At 46.0% G+C, this 16,586-nt stretch overlaps 1 protein-coding gene across 2 annotated transcripts in view; it reads left to right on the forward strand.

Annotated features, from left to right (window-relative positions):
* The first annotated feature begins 15,100 nt into the window (after window positions 1-15,100).
* plxnc1 (plexin C1) overlaps window positions 15,101-16,586 on the forward strand; it is a 62,106-nt gene continuing 60,620 nt past the window's right edge. For both annotated transcript variants that reach the window (XM_023952137.1, XM_023952138.1), the window contains exon 1: window positions 15,101-16,172. In XM_023952137.1, coding sequence (XP_023807905.1) covers window positions 15,141-16,172 — 1,032 coding nt within the window. In that variant the 5' untranslated portion in view covers window positions 15,101-15,140. The remainder of the gene's footprint in view (window positions 16,173-16,586) is intronic.

Raw genomic sequence — 16,586 nt, forward strand, 5'->3', positions numbered from 1 at the left:
TTGTATAGCCCAAATTCACAACAACAGTCGTCTCAATGGGCTTTGTACCAGTGGTTGTACAGTAAAGATAAAATCAAAAAGGATCATAAATGCATAGAATTCAATAGGATAATACTGAAACTTTAAACAGACTAAACTAAACTGGCATTCCTGCCCTTAAACCCCCCTTCTCGGAATCTGGAAAAAACGAAGAAACCTGAGGGGTGTCCACATGAAGGAGGGATCCTCCCCCAGGACGGACAGGCGAGAAGAATTAACTTATCTAACTCTACAACTACATATTTAAAGTCCAGCAAATAATCTTCATCCAGTTTTTCAAGGAGGGACTGCCTTTACTCTTTCAAGAATTGCATAACTGGCTGCTTTTAAGGACCTTTAAATATAGAAACACTTTGGGATTATTCTGCTGTTGGACCTGCACTGCTAACCTCCAAGTGGAAACCTGTTTAAACAGTGATGTGGATGAACTGTGGGTGGCTGGTAGTCCGCTGGTTCATCCTGTGGGTTACTCGCCACCCAGTGAAAGCTCTGTTCCAGCACCCTGCCGCTAAGGCTAAACTCCACAAACCCCTACATAATGCACCTGCTGTTTTCCAACGCCTGGATCTTCTCCCCATTCCCTGTCGCAGACCTATTCATCAAGGCTCACATCGGAACTTTCAATTTGAAAACTCCAGCTCCATCCCGTCTTTACTGGTCCACTACTGGCAGCCCAAAGAGAAGCACGGGTCGCCGTGCTGAATAAGTCCTTGTGCGCGTCCCAAGAGCGTCGAACACAACCACCGACGGCAACTCAAAAGTAAACCTTGGTCTACTGAACACCCGCTCTCTCACCAAAAAGGGCCATCTCATCCAGGATCTGATGGTGGACTGTAAGTTGGACTTTTTATGCCTGACTGAAATGTGGCAGCAGAAGAACATCTTCATGGATCTGAACGATGCTACTCCCATCACCAAAGTTTGTTTATTTCTCCCAACCACGTGCCACCAGTCGTGGTGGTGGTCTTGCGTAAATTTTTCGTGAGTGTTTGAGAGCAGCTCCTTTGACATTTCTATCTTCCAGTCATTTGAGGCCACTGTATGTCGGCTCTCTGGATCTACCCCGACCATCATCGCCACTATTTACAGACCGCCAAAACCAAACAAGGATTTCATGTCAGACTTTTCAACTTTTGTAACATATATCTCTGCACTTTCACTGAATGTTTTATTATGAGGAGACCTAAATATTCACTTGGACACTGTCAACAACTCACTGACTAATGATTTCCTTTCCTGTTTGGACAGTTTTCGTTTGCAACAGTTGGTTGATTTTCCCACCTCACTCACACTCTAGACTTAATCTGTTGCTCAGGTGTAATACCCATGGACTGTAAATCAAACTTCATCCCGTGTTCCGACCATATGCTTGTTACATTTGATGTCAATTTATTTATTTCCAATCACAAGCCTTCCGTCATGCTAAGGATATCAACCTGGAGATTTTATCTACCCTGATCAGTGAACTTCTAAATACAGACAGTTTTACAGCTCCAGATCAACTTGTTTCACACTACAACACACAGCTGCACCACATCCTCAAAACACTTGCTCCACTCAAATCCAGATCTGTCTCTTTCACCTATATTGCACCCTGGTACACCCTCATTCTCAGACAGTTTAAAGCAAAAGGTTGCCAACTTGAAAGACTCTACATCAAAACCGGACTAACTATCCACAAAGACATGTACACACAGCACACTCAAAGAGTGCATCTCCAAAAAATCTGCCTACTACTCCAATCTAATCAATTCAAATAAAGAAAATTAAAATATTCTTTTTTTTCTTATCTCTAGCATCACCAAACCTGCTAACTCCCTTCCATCACATCTCTATTTAACTGATTTCTGCAACTCCTTGGCTTCATTTTTCACCATAAAAATCCACTTTATCCATCAACAGCTGACCCCCTACTCTGCTCCATTTCTATCTTCCATTCCGTATTTTACGTCTGACACTACGTTTTCTTCATTTACCCTACCCACAGTTAGTCAAATATCTACATGCATTACAAAATCCAAACCTTCCACATGCCAGCTTGACCCACTGCCCACCATCCTTGTTAAAGCTACAGCTCCCTCTCTTTGTCCTCTCATCACCAACATGATCCATGCTTCCCTCTCCTCTGGAATTGTTCCTCCTGCACTGTTGTCACTCCCATACTTAAAATACAGGTTCAGATCCCACAGACCTCAATAATTACTGTCCCATTTCCAACCTTCCATTCATTTCAAAAATTCTTGAGAAAACAGTATCTGCTCAGCTTCAAGCTCATCTGTCCTCCAATAATGTGTGTGAACTTTTCCAATCTGTCCTCCGTCCCCTTCATAGTACTGAAACTGCTCTGCTAAAAGTCACTAATGACCTTCTCCTCTCTGCTGACTGTGGTTTATTATCCATCCTTCTTTTTGCTTGATCTCAGTTCAGCTTTTGACACCATCTCTCATTCCATCCTCCTGAACAGACTCTCTTCCATTAGCATCTCTGGCACCGTCCTCTCCTGGTTTCATTCCTACCTGTCTGACCGTACTCAGTTTATCTAACTGAAATCTTTCACTTCTCATTCTGTCCCTATCACAACTGGTGTCCCTCAGGGTTCTGTCCTCGGTCCACTCCTCTTTATTATCTACCTTCTCCCGCTTGGTCATATTTTCCAAAAACACCACATCCATTTTCATTGCTATGCGGATGACACCCAGCTCTATCTCTGCAGCCAACCCAGCACCACACTGCCTCCATTAGCGCTGGTTGACTGCATCAATGAAGTCAAATCCTGGTTCACCTCAAACTTTTTAAAACTCAATAGCAATAAAACTGAACTTCTTCTGATAGGCACCAAATCCACCCTGAGCAAAACCAACCATTTCATTTCTCTCTTTCCATTGACGGTTCCATCATCTCTCCCTCCCCTCAGGTAAAGAGTTTGGGTGTCATCCTCGACAGTAGTCTCTCTTTCACTTCTCTTTGGAAGGCTTTGGAACTCACTCCCCCCTGACCCCCGCAACACTGACACTCCCACATTTCAAATCAAAGCTAAAAACTCATCTCTTCCAAATGGCCTGTTCAGTTTTACAGTAACTTTTTCATGTTTTTAAAATGTTTTATTTGAATGTGTATGTATTTAAATTGTTGTTGTCTTAACTGTTTATTGTATTTTATATACTGTATATATGTTGTACGGCGACCTTGCGTGCTCAGACAGGCACCTTATAAACAAAATGTATTATTATTATTATTATTTATTATTACAGCATTTAATATCGATAGAAGATTCATTACTCCCCAGAAACTACAAGACAAAAATGGATTAAATAACTTCTTGGAGTATAAACAACTTAAATCAATAATTACTATAAAGTTTAAATACAAAAACAATGACTCAAAGCTACCAGAAGTAGTTACCTCTCTGATTAATTTTTCAATGAATAAAACTCTCTCCAAAATATACAAACTCTTATGCAATCTAGATAATAATTCCAACAACAAAATGAGATGCAGATTTGAGCATCAGCACAGATCTCTGTCTAAACACCTTTAAAATGACAAAAAGTCCAAATCTGCAGCTAATCCATTTCAAAACTCTTCACAGAATTTACTACACTGGACAGAGGATGTTCAAGATGGGTCTCAGCAACTCAGACATTTGTCAGCACTGTGACAGTAATCTACCCGACAATTACATGCATGCACTATGGTTCTGCACGCCTGTCCAGGCTCTCTGGCAGCAGGTATGTGCCGATTTATCAGTCTGGCTTAAAGGCCTGTTCACACCGGGACGAATTTCGCCGGCGATTTTCGCCGACGTTTAACGCCTCGTGACTAAACAAAGGGCACCAACGAGAGTGTGCACACCGACGCGAAAAAACGCCACGCGTTAAAGCGTCAAAAAAACAAACGCCTCGGGTTCGTTTTTTTTTTTCGACGCGTCGCGTCGAAATCTACTCGACCAATGAGAATGGCGCTTTTGCTCACGTGTCTGGAGCTTCTGAAGTTACAGTAAAACACAACTTGGGTGCGCTCAAACACAAAACTGCCTTGCTGAGCACACATACCAGCGAAGAAGATAGACGCCAAGTAGCGTCTACACAGCTGCGAAGCAATAATGACGGACATTCTAAAACATCCCCGAACCAAGCAGCAGTTGGAGCAACTGGTGCTTGAAATATTCATGTTTTCTTTGTATTATTCTGACAAGCGCGTAAATACTTGCTCTCTTCTTCTGAGTGAAAAGCGACTTTAAGAATCGTAAAGTTGCGCAGCGCCACCTTGTGTACAGGAGTATTTCTGTTTTACATTAAGCGCCATCCAATGTCAGGGAATGAAATTGCATGTTCACTCCACTCATCGTCAGCGAAAATCGCCTGGGTGTGAACACAAAAAATGTGGCGAAAAACGCTGGCGAATAACGCCTGGCGAATATTCGTCCCGGTGTGTACGGGCCTTAAGGTTTCAATCACTGCCTCACCGTCACTTTGTGTGCTTGGTGACATGAGTGCCATCGATGTAGAAGGAGGATTAGGCTCTATCATTTTCATAACTCTTTGTATTGCTAAAAAAACTATTTTAATGAATTGGAAAAACAAGAAAAATATAAATATAAGTCAACACAGAAATCTGCTGTTTGATCATATCAGCTTGGAAAAAATGTCAGCCCAAAGTTCAAGTGACTTTGAAAGAATTCAGTCTCTCTGGTCTCCTGTGGTTGACTCCATGACTTAGGGGGTGGGGGGCCTGGGCGCCGCTACTCCTTGTCGTCCTGCCGTGTTTGGGGCAGGGGGTGTTGCCCTCTGGTTCCCTGGCGGAGGCGGTGGGGGTGGGGGGTCCATCTGTTGGGGGGTTGGGTCTCGGTCCGGGGCCTGGGTGGGGCAGGCGGGTTGGGGCGCCGCGTGGTTTTCCCCGCTTGGGGGTGGGGGACCGTGGTGGGGAGGTTGAGTGTGGGTCCGGTGTGGTCTTTTTGCCTGTGCTGGGCCTGGGGGGGTTTAGGGGTTAGGTGTTGGGGTTAGGGCGCACATGAGAGCTCCACGCTGTATGCATGGAGCTCTCATGTCCCCACTCTGATCTTGCTCTCCCCTCAATGCAATGTAAAACAAGTTTTTATTTTATTTCTTTAAGTCAGTGTTTTTCAACGACTGTGCCAGTGTGCCGCGAGATAATGTGAAGTGTGCCGTGGGAAATGATCAATTTGAGTGCCTGCGCATGCTAGTGCCTGGCAGAATAACCATTACTCTTCAGTACTCTTCCATACCAGTAGGTGGCAGCAGCAGATAACTAATTGCTTGGTGCTTGTAGTCGAGGGGACTAGTGACACATGCATGCAGTGGCAGGTGGCGTTGACGGTGACATTGTGAATGACAGGACAACAGGGAAAGTCATGGATACGTTTTTGAAGAGGGAAAATTCTGGCTCTGAACTGGACTCTGGACAAAATTCGGACCTAGATGAAGGCCCTAGTATGAGTGAAGGTCAAAAGAAGGCAAAGACAGTGACCTCCAGGAAGGTTTTTGGCGGGAGGCAATACAACGAAAGCTATCTTTCATTTGGATTAAAGTATTGAAGTACAGATAAAATAAACGGATTCCGTTCAAAGGTGCAACTCTGGTAGCAACATGTGGAAAGTGGCAATCTTGAAATGTTCCCACTCACCAATAAATGGTAAGATGTTAATACTGCAGCACTGTGTCAGATAGTAGTTAAGAATCTGAAAACTCTTAAGGAGAAGACATTGTATTTTCCTTCAACCTCCACAGACTGCCTTGACTGGGTTAGGGACCCATTCAGCTCAGCATCAGCTGTTGGAAAGGACATGACTTTACAGGAGCAGGAGGAACTAACTGAACTGAGACAAGATCGTGGTCTCGAGCTAAACTTTGCTGCTCTACGTCTGGACAGTTTTTGTTTGGCAGCTGCCAAGGAGTTCCCCATGCTGGCCAACAAAGACTGAGAGCTGTGGAGGAAGAGCTTCGTGTGTGTCTTTCCTCAATTCCTGCCAAGATGTCAGCTCTGTGCTCTCACAAACAGGCCCAACTTTCACACTGAGTATAAACATGAGCGATTATAAAATGACCCATGTGCGATGTTCAACGTTGTGTGGTTCAAAATAAATGGTCAAACGAGGGAGAAGATGAGAGTCGAGATGATCTGAGTTCAATGGAAGTGAGAAGCGCCTGGTGGAGCACGTGATGCTGTAGTATCGCGAGAGCCGACGAGAGGAGTGTGGTGAGTTTACTTGGCGGCGCGTAAGTTGTGAACAAACATTTTTGATTTATTTAATTACACCGCCATATTTAAATAATCCAGAAAGTTTAAAAAATAAAAATCTGAAAAAGTTTGTCAAGCATTTGCCAGCCTGGATGACCTGGAGGACCTGGAGGATCTGGAGAATTACATCGACGAGTGTTTCAATACCTGCCTCATGAAGAAATCCAACACCGCCACTCCGTCCACCAAACGCAACCGTCCCGAAGACTCCCCGGGGGCTGCCTCCTCCCCAGGCAGCAACATGAGTGATATCCTGGATTCAATTGATAAAAGGCTCTCCAGCCTTGATTGCCGTTTAAATCTGCTGGAGATCCTCCATAAGGAATTCCAAGGTCTGCGAGAGTCTCTGGAGTTCAGCCAACAGCAGGTGCAGGAGCTCGCAGCGGAGAACCAGGCCCTCAGAGAGACCGTCAAGACCTTGGGCCACGACACCGCCCGTCTCTCTGAGGAAAACCGATCCATCAAGGAAACCCTCCTGGATCTTCAGGCGAGGAGCATGAGGGACAATCTAGTGTTCGCAGGGATTCCAGAAGAGGCAGGGGAAGTCCCGGAGAACATTGTTAAGTCCTTTATAGAGGTCCACCTGAAACTCCCCAAGGAAGAAGTCCAGAAGATCTCCTTCCACAGGGTTCACCGGCTCGGAGGAAAGAGGCCGGACAATCAGCGTCCCCGTCCTATTGTTGCTAAATTTGAACATTATAAACAAAAGATGCAGGTAAAAAGCAGAGGACGAGAGCTGAAGGACACACATTACAGCGTGAATGATCAGTTTCCAGGCGAGATCCTCCGCCGTCGGAAAATCCTCTTCCCGCTGAGGAGGAAGCACCTGTCTGCTGGAGCACGCGCGGTGGTTGCTGTTGATAAACTTTTTGTGAATGGCAAGCTGTTCCGGGACCCAGAGGTAACACCCTGGCTGTGCTGAAGGCTTTCAGAGGCGCACTGACATCTGCGCTGCCCAGAAGAAACCCGCAAACTTATTTAACTAGGAAATAATCGGATCATCAATAATCCACACCTCTCAGGAAAAGTGTTTTTTCTTTCTCTCACATTCATGTTTCTGTTGTTGTTTCGTTGTTTTTGTTTTTTGTTCTTTCTCTTTCCCTCTCTCTTTTCTCTTGTCCCCCCCCCTTCCCATGTCCTCATATGTGAATCAGGTAAAGTCAACGCAACCACGGTGAGTATTTATTTATGCACGGAACGGGCGCGCGCGCATACTAGCGCGCATAAGAGCATGCACACGCGATCCCGCACACACACGTTGATAAACTGCAAAAACCTCACTTAGGCTCACACAGGACGCACGTAACATGCAGCTCATAGCCAAGACACGTTCACCCACAACGCATAGCGCTTGTCAGTGTAGCAGGTACGCACAGCGGGCACGCGCACACGGACGGGCACACGCACTATTTAGCCTTGCACTCTCCCGGTTAGAACAGCTATGAACAGTCTTAACATCGTTAGCTGGAATGTGCGTGGACTTGGTTCTGGGCCAAAGAGATTGAAAGTGTTAAATCACCTGAATGATCTTAAAGCAGATATAGCTCTGCTGCAGGAGACCCATTTATCATTATCAGCTGGTCAACTCCTGTGCTGTTCCCAGTATCCAGCTATGTATTCTGCCAGTTTCAACTCCAAACAAAGAGGGGTTGCAGTTTTGATTAATAAAAATGTTACATTTACTCATAAGGATACAGTTACTGACCCAGAAGGCAGATTTGTAATCATTAATATATCCATTCAGAATAAAGACTTTTGCATCGCCAGCATCTATGGTCCTAATTTCGACGACTCTTCCTTCTTTCACAGATTTTTCACCTCACTCTCAGTTCACTCTGACTCCACAATCATAATAGGAGGAGACGTCAACCTTGTTTTGGACCCTGAACTTGAACAGACTCAGCACAGCAGCAAACCAGCGTACATGGCAGTCTGCAAGTATTCTAAAGCAGTACATGAATGATCTGGGTCTCTGCGACGCTTGGCGCTCATGTCATCCAAGCACTAAGGGGTTCACCTTTTTTTCTCCAGTTCACCATTCACAATCTCGTTTAGATTATTTATTAGTCAGTAACTCCCTTTTGAAAGAAATTAAAAGTTCCAACATTCATCCAATTATTATCAGTGACCATGCACCAGTTTCTGTTACTATTTCAAGGGAAGTACCCAGACCCTCGGGTTCAACCTGGAGGTTTAATACGTCTCTGTTAAAAGACCAGGAATTTATTGAATTCTTTAAAAAAGAGTGGGCAACCTTCTTAGAATTCAACGATACTTCTGAAATATCACCAAGTATTCTTTGGGAAGCAGCAAAAGCAGTCATGAGAGGGAAAATCATCTCTTATTCAACGCATAAAAAACGCAAGGAGAAAGCAGATTTATTAGAATTAGGAAATAAAATAAAAACTCTGGAGACTGCTTATGCTGCTTCTGCACAGGAACACATACTGGGGGACCTGAAAAATTTAAAGCTGCAGTTAAATGACATCATCAATAAACAAACACAATTCCAGATACAAAGGCTTCGACTGGAAAGATATGAAAACTCAAATAAATCTGGCAAATTTCTAGCTAATCAGCTTAAAATTAATAAAGAAAAATCAACAATCACTTCGATTATGGACCAAACAGGGAATGTCACCCATGACCCGGTAAAAATTAATAATGCGTTTAAAGACTTTTATCAAAACTTATACACTCCACAGATCAATCCATCAGAACAAAGCATCAACTCATTTCTCAACAATATAAACCTGCCCAAGTTAAACGAAGATCAAATCACAAATTTAGACTCTCCGCTCTCGTTGTCTGAGCTTCATGAAGCTCTGTCACTTATGCCTAATGGTAAAGCACCAGGGCCTGACGGCTTTCCTGCAGAGTTTTATAAGGAATTCTGGGAACAACTGGCACCAACGTTTTATAAAACGGTAAAATTTATCAATGAAGGCCAATCTCTACCACCTAACATGAACTCTGCCAACATTATCCTTCTTCTAAAACCAGACAAAGACCCCACGAGTCCTTCAAGCTATCGCCCCATTTCTTTAATTAATGCAGATGTAAAAATTATCTGCAAAGCACTAGCACAGAGAATAGAAAAAGTCACTCCTCACATAATTGACTTTGATCAAACTGGATTCATCAAAGGCAGACACTCGGATGACAATGTCCGCAGACTCGTTAACATAATAGACTTTGCCACCATCAAAAACCAGGAAATGACTATACTATCACTGGATGCTGAAAAAGCCTTTGATAGAGTAAACTGGAAGTTCCTCATTGCTGCCCTCCATAAGTTTGGGTTTGGAGAATCATTCATCAATTGGATCAAAATATTATATCACAACCCCACTGCATCAGTTAGAACTAATAAACAGACTTCCAACAGGTTTTTTCTTGGAAGAGGAACTAGACAGGGTTGCCCACTCTCCCCCTCTCTTTTTGCAATATTTATCGAGCCTCTAGCTGCAGCAATAAGACAGAATGAGAGTATTAAAGGAATTAAAACCAAACACAGCCATCATAAAATTAGTCTCTATGCAGATGACATATTACTGTTTTTAAGTAATATACATTCTGTAAATGAAACGGCAACAATCATTAATGAATTCTCTTCTATATCAGACTATTCCATTAATTGGAATAAATCTGTTTTATTACCACTGAACAGTAATGCGGAGCAAGGACTCACAATACCAGTTAAATCAGGCAATATAAAATATCTAGGTATTTATTTTTCCCCCAAAATATCAGAACTGGTGCTGCTAAACTACACCCCATTACTGAAAAACATACAGGACGATCTAACACGCTGGACCAACCTGCCTTTGTCCCTTATGGGCAAGGTAGCCACGGTTAAAATGAAAATCTTACCCAAAGTTAATTATCTCTTCTCAATGATTCCCACACAACCGCCATTAAAATGGTTCAAAACATTAGACTCATCCATATCAAGCTTTCTATGGAACAATAAACCTGCAAGAATTAGTCTAAATACTTTAAAATCTGCAAAAAGCTGTGGAGGATTAGAATTACCTAACTTCCACAATTACTTTCTTGCAAATAGATTACAATACATCTTAAAATGGTTAAAAAATAATCCAGAAACCAACTCATGGTTAGACTTGGAACAGGCGTTATGTGGAAAGATCAACCTGTCAGATCTTCCATTTATTAGTCAAATAGTTAAAAGACAGGATTGTTTCAAAAGTATTAATATAAATGCCACCTTAACAGCCTGGTGGGAATTTCTCAAAATATCAAAATCATCAATTCAACCGTGCAAAATGACACCCATCTGGAACAACCCAGACATCCTCATAAACAAAAAAATTATCCACTTCCCAGCTTGGCAAGCAGGGGGCATAAAACAACTAGAGCACATAATTATTAATAGAAGATTCATAACTCCCCAGGAACTTCAAGACAAACATGGAATATATAACTTCTTGGAATATCAGCAACTTAAATCAATTATTACTAAAAAGTTTAAATACAGAGACAACGATTTAAAGCTACCAGATGTAGTTACCACTCTGATCAATTTCTCAATGAATAAAACTCTCTCCAAAATATACAAACTTTTATGTAATTTAGATAACAATATTTCACTTCCGACAACAAAATGGGATGCGGATTTGAGCATCAGCACAGATGAAAGTTTTTGGTCAGAACTTTGTCTAAACACCTTTAAAATGACAAAAAATCCAAATCTGCAGCTAATCCATTTCAAAACTCTTCACAGAATTTACTACACTGGACAGAGGATGTTCAAGATGGGTCTCAGTAACTCAGACATTTGTCAGCACTGTGACAGTAATCTACCCGACAATTACATGCATGCACTATGGTTCTGCACGCCTGTCCAGGCTCTCTGGCAGCAGGTATGTGCCGATCTATCAGTCTGGCTTAAGGTTTCAATCACTGCTTCACCGTCACTTTGTGTGCTTGTTGACATGAGTGCCATCGATGTAGAAGTAGGATTAGCATCTATCATTTTCATAACTCTTTGCATTGCTAAAAAAACTATTTTAATAAATTGGAAAAGCAAAAAAAATATAAATATAAGTCAACACAGAAATCTGCTGCTTGATCATATCAGCTTGGAAAAAATGTCAGCCCAAAGTTCAAGTAACTTTGAAAGAATTCGGTCTCTCTGGTCTCCCATAGCTAACTCCGTGACTTAGGGGGGGGGGGGGGGGCATGGTCGTCGCTGCTCCTTGCCCTTCTGCCGTGGGCCGGGGTGGGGGTCGGGGCCTCCGGTGCCTGGCCGGGGGTGGTGGGGGCTCCGTTGGTCGGGGGGTCGGGTCCGGCGCCTGGGTGGGGCGGCCTGGGGCGCTGCGTGGTCCTCTGGGCTTGGGTGTGGGGGTGCGTGGTGGGGGGTGGGGTGGTGGTCTGGCTTGGCTTGGGGGGGTGGTCCCTTTGCCTGTGCTGGGGGGGGTTGGCGGGGGGCGCTGCTCGGGGGGAGGGGCCCAGCGGCGCTGGATGGGCTTCCCGTCTACGCCTGGGGCTGGGATCGGCCCTTCCCTGGCTCTGGGGCGGGACGGGACAACCCTCTTGGGGCCCCCGGTCGCTCTGGGTGTCATCCGCTTCGGCTGCGGGGTCTGGGGGTGGGGTGGGGTGGGGGTCTTGTCGGCCCTGTCCTGTGGGGGGGCATTCTGGGGGAGGGGGGGGGGGCACTATTGGTACGGGGCAGGGGGGGTTGACGGGTCGGGGTCTCCGCTGAGGCCATCGGCGGTTTCCCCGGCCGGTTGGCTGCCTCGGTCCCGTCGAGGCCTGACCAGAGCTCTTCTAGGGCCGGCGTTTGGGGGTGGGGGCCTGGGCTTGCTCCGGGGGGGGCCGGCGCTTTCTGGCTCCCCTCTCTCTGTGTGGGGGTGGTGGTGCTGGGCCTGGGGTGTCTGCGCCTCCGGGGGTGGGGCCCCGGGGCTGGGTGGGCCTGGCCCCCTTGCTGGGGGGGGGGCGGGGGACGGCTGTTTGACCACCGGGGGACAGTCTATCATCTGTCCCCAACTTACCCCCTTCCTCATATAACCTCATAATAGGGTGAGGGGGTGGGGGGCTTAGCCTGCGATGAGCCTTGGGGGGGGGGTTTACTAGGCAGTGACCCCCCTCCTGTGGTTGCCGTATGGAGTGGGCCCCCCCTCTTTCGGTTTTATTTGCACCTTAGACATGTAGGGCCCTTGGTAGGGGGGGTGCTTGGACATCACTGCCAGCAAGCAGCGGATGTCCTCCTAGCACCCTACCCGCCAATTTTAACCGCACCTTAGACATTTAGGGCCCCTTGGTGGGGAGGGTGAGGGGACGTCACTGTGAGTAATCAGGAGACGTCCCCTTAGTGCCCTACCCGCCAATTTTAACCACACCCCCCTTAGTACACACACCCCTCCCCCCTCAATATATACATCCCAACATAAACACACACACATGCACACACACACTCTCTCAAACACACATACACGCACACACATTTTGCAAGGAAGGTGGGACCTGGGACCATCTGTCCCCTGCCTCTTCCCTGGTGGGGGGTACGGGCCCCTTTGCAACGGCGGCTGTGTCCCCGGGGTGCTGGCCTCCTGGGCCCGGCGGTGCTCTCTCCGCGCGGTGGGGGGGTTCACATTACATCTGAGCCGGGGGTGTTCGTGTCCCTGGGGGGTGGGTTCTGGTCCTTGCTCCTGAGTGCTGGGCCCTGCCAAATTTCCAACTGTGGCCGAGCCTGGTCGGGCCATATTTACAACACCCCTTGTGGGCCCTCTTTTTTTTCCCCGGGGTTCCCCCCTTCTGGGCGGGGGCGGCGGGCCCCTGCCTCGCTCCTCCCTGGACCAACCGTGGGCCGGGCGGATGGCTGCCTGGAGTGCGGAGTGGGTCTCCCTTGGGGGGTCCTGGCTCGTACCTGGGGTTGGGGCGGGGGGATGCCCGGAACTCCTGGGTGGTGGTGGGGTGCTCGTCTGGGGCTGTGGGCGTCCTTCTCCGGTGGGGCCCTGCGTTGGGTTCTCCCGGCGCGGCGGGGGGGCTGCTCTCCTGGTTGGGCTGGGGCGGCGCCCTCTTTCCCTCCGTGCCTCCCTGCTCTCTGGCTCTGGGGGCCTTGCGGCGGCCCTGCTGGCCCTGGCCTGGGTGGCGGGCTTGGTCGCCCGGGCGGCGGTTGTTCCCTGCCGGTTCCCGTGTGGCGTTGGGGGGATTCCGGCTGCCGCTGCTGGTGCGGTGGGGGTCTTGGGGTGGGGATGGCTGGGCACTCTCCCTCCTTCTTTTCACGTTCCACCATCCATTTTAGAAGAACATAAACACTCACCTGAGCACAGGTGTTAGCTCAACAGACTGAATGACTGAAATATTTCACACTAGTTGGTTTTAAGGCATAAGTATGCATGTGAACACTATCTGTTTTGTGTACATGTCGACAGGTGGACATTTTTGCAACTAACAGGTGTGTTTATAACATTTGAGTGTGTGTGTGGACAGGCTCCGCCCTCTTTTTTTTTTTTGTTTTTTTTTTCATTTGAACCTTACCATAATGATTAACAACCAGTAAACTTGCTGCTTTATGCTGCTTCATGGTCTTATCCCCCTTCCCCTCCTATTATCACCCCCTACCCCCCCTCTCTCTAACGTCCCTCTCTCTTGTTCCCCTCTTTCCTTTTCCGTCCGGTCCAACACCAAAGATTTTCAGACATGTTTGAAATTAATAAAGTTTGGCCTCAATTACAAAAGGGGTTTATTCAGACATACCTTTGGTTTGTCTGAAGATTAATAACCCCTCTTGTTAAAGTAAAATATGTCCAACCCAAGAGGCCCTCAGCTCTCATCTGTCTGCCTAGCTGTTGGACAGGACAAGTTAGAAAAAAAAAAAAAAAAAAAAAAAAAAAAAAAAAAATTACCATCTGGATTCAACTTGATTCATGTTTATTTTGCCTGCAGCACATTTTGTCATTGCAAACAGCCTCCAGTGTTTTATTGCTTTGATGTCTTCCAATATCATAAAGTGAACAAACTCATGTTGAGAATTATATCACTTTCACCTACACGAGTATCATAAGGGAGTATTGCTGACATCTACAGCCTCAGTCACAACTGCTCTTACAGGTGGATACGAGCTGTCTGCAGCTGAAAAACGGGACCAAATCTGCAGGAAGTTTTAAGATTGCAGACAACCTGAGAGCTTGTGGCCCGCCGACAGTAACACCTGCATCACAGCTTTTTCCAACAGTACTTTTTCATCTGCTCCAGAGTTACCACAATTTGAATAACAAAATATTCAGAAATGCCATTTTTAACTTAATTTTCTTTATAAAAGTCCTGCATCATGACAAAAATGTCACATGAAACATGTTAAAACACATGAAGCACGATTTTCAAAGGAGCAGGTCTTGAAGTGGTCATCTATAACAGTAAATTTAATGAATCGTGTCATTCTTATTGCTGCTAAAGTTACTCAACATACCCAGTAGGTGGCGGCATAGATTTACTCTTTTAAGCGACTGTTATATTACTGAGAAAAAGTCAGAAAGTGTTTTTAGAAGTCTTAAACTGCAAACATTGACCCTGAAAAATGTCTATTGATCCCTGATCCTCTGATTAGTTTTTAGAACTCTTTAGATAACATGCAGTGGTTGTTCAGGACTGATGAACACAACAACTCCTTCTGTCTTATTCTGTGGTGAGCTGGCATCAATGACAGCATCAGATCTGGTTCCAGTTGGTATCTGTATCTGTAGGAAGCAGAAAATAAACCGAGGAAAAGCTCACTACCTGAAAAAGCTCTGCAGTTCTCAGCGTTGGTGGATGCGCCGCCTCCTCGCCTCACGTCTAAGCACTTCTCCTTTGAGCTGTAATCTTCAGAGCAGAGTGACATGCAGACGGGGAGCTTGTGGAGGAAACAGCTTTGCTTCAACATGATCCTGCTTCTCTCTCTGCTGTTTCCCCTCTGGGCAGAACCTGCCGTGAGTCTGGAAGAGGACACAACTTTCACTTTGGAAGGAAAAGTGCGACACCTGGCCGTGGCTCCAGACGGAGTTTACATCGCCACGGAGGAGAAACTCTACCAGCTGAGCCACAACCTGACACCGCTGCACTGTCCCACTCTGAGGGGTCTGTCAGGTGGGGAGGGGCAGGGGGATGCTTCGCTTCATTGTGTCTCAGAAAGAGAATTATGGAAGTCAAATTTCACCGTCAACGTGCTCCTGCCTTTTGTGGCAAATAAAACTCTGCTCATCTGCGGCGTGACAGAGAAAAAACCACGAGGATACTGTGAGGTTCTGGACCTGAAGAACATTTCTAAAGTTCTGCACAGTGAAGACATTCAGGTGGGGCCACTGATGCAAAGCGACGCATCCATCAGCCTCCTGGTGGAACTGGAGAAGAATCCACCTCAGAAGGAAACTTACATTCTGACTGCCATACAGCAAGATCCAAATAAACCCAGTACTAGGTCTGATGCAAAGACAATTAATCTGCAGAACACGCTTGAGGCTCAAGACGGAGGTATATTTTCTCTCACTGAAGACCAAACCTTTACTCCGGTGATTGAAAGTAAGGGTACTGTGGAGTTTGTAGATGGCTTTCAGATCAACCAAACTATCTATATCCTCTCCAACGTGGACAAAAACAAAGTCCGTCTTCTTTGGCTTAAAGCTTCTAAAAGTAAAGAAGAAACTCTGGAATCTCTGGAAGCCGCTACGCTCAACATCAGTGGATGGGATGGGAGCAGATTGCTGGCCTCCTCGGTTGTCCCAGGTGGAGAGCGGGTGCTTTGGAGCGGGGTATTCTGTGTGGACAGAGGACAGACCAATACCCAGCTGGTTCTGTTTGACATCAGCCCTCCTGTCATCAATAATCCCAACAAGGAACCAGATTTCTACTTCAAGAAACCACCCACAAATGCGGTAAGTGGCTGAAGAATTCTTCTGTCCTGACACTAAAATCCTTTTTAAATGTTTCATTTTCTGCTGTCATTCCTGTGGTCAACAGTAAACTGGGAAATATTTGAAGTCCACAGATGCTGCTTAAGGGTGAATGGTGATAGATGTTTTAGCCCTCCTTGTCTTCTGACCTTTGAAAAGGGCGCATCCACACTCACCAGCCACTTTATTAGGTACATTTTGGAGTTTAGCATGGCTATTGCCTTGAGGAAAAGCTGTTTTTGAGTCTGTTTGTTTTGGCTCTGATGCCTCTGATGCGCCTCTCAGAGGGCAACAGGTGCTCTAGTGGGTTGAGATCTGATGACGGTGGAAGAAGAAACCAGTCTGAGATGATTCCAGTTTTCTGACATGGCGCCTTATCCTGCTGGAAGTAGCATA

The sequence above is a fragment of the Oryzias latipes genome, chromosome 23, assembly GCF_002234675.1.
Source record: "Oryzias latipes chromosome 23, ASM223467v1".
NCBI classification, from domain to species: domain Eukaryota; kingdom Metazoa; phylum Chordata; class Actinopteri; order Beloniformes; family Adrianichthyidae; genus Oryzias; species Oryzias latipes.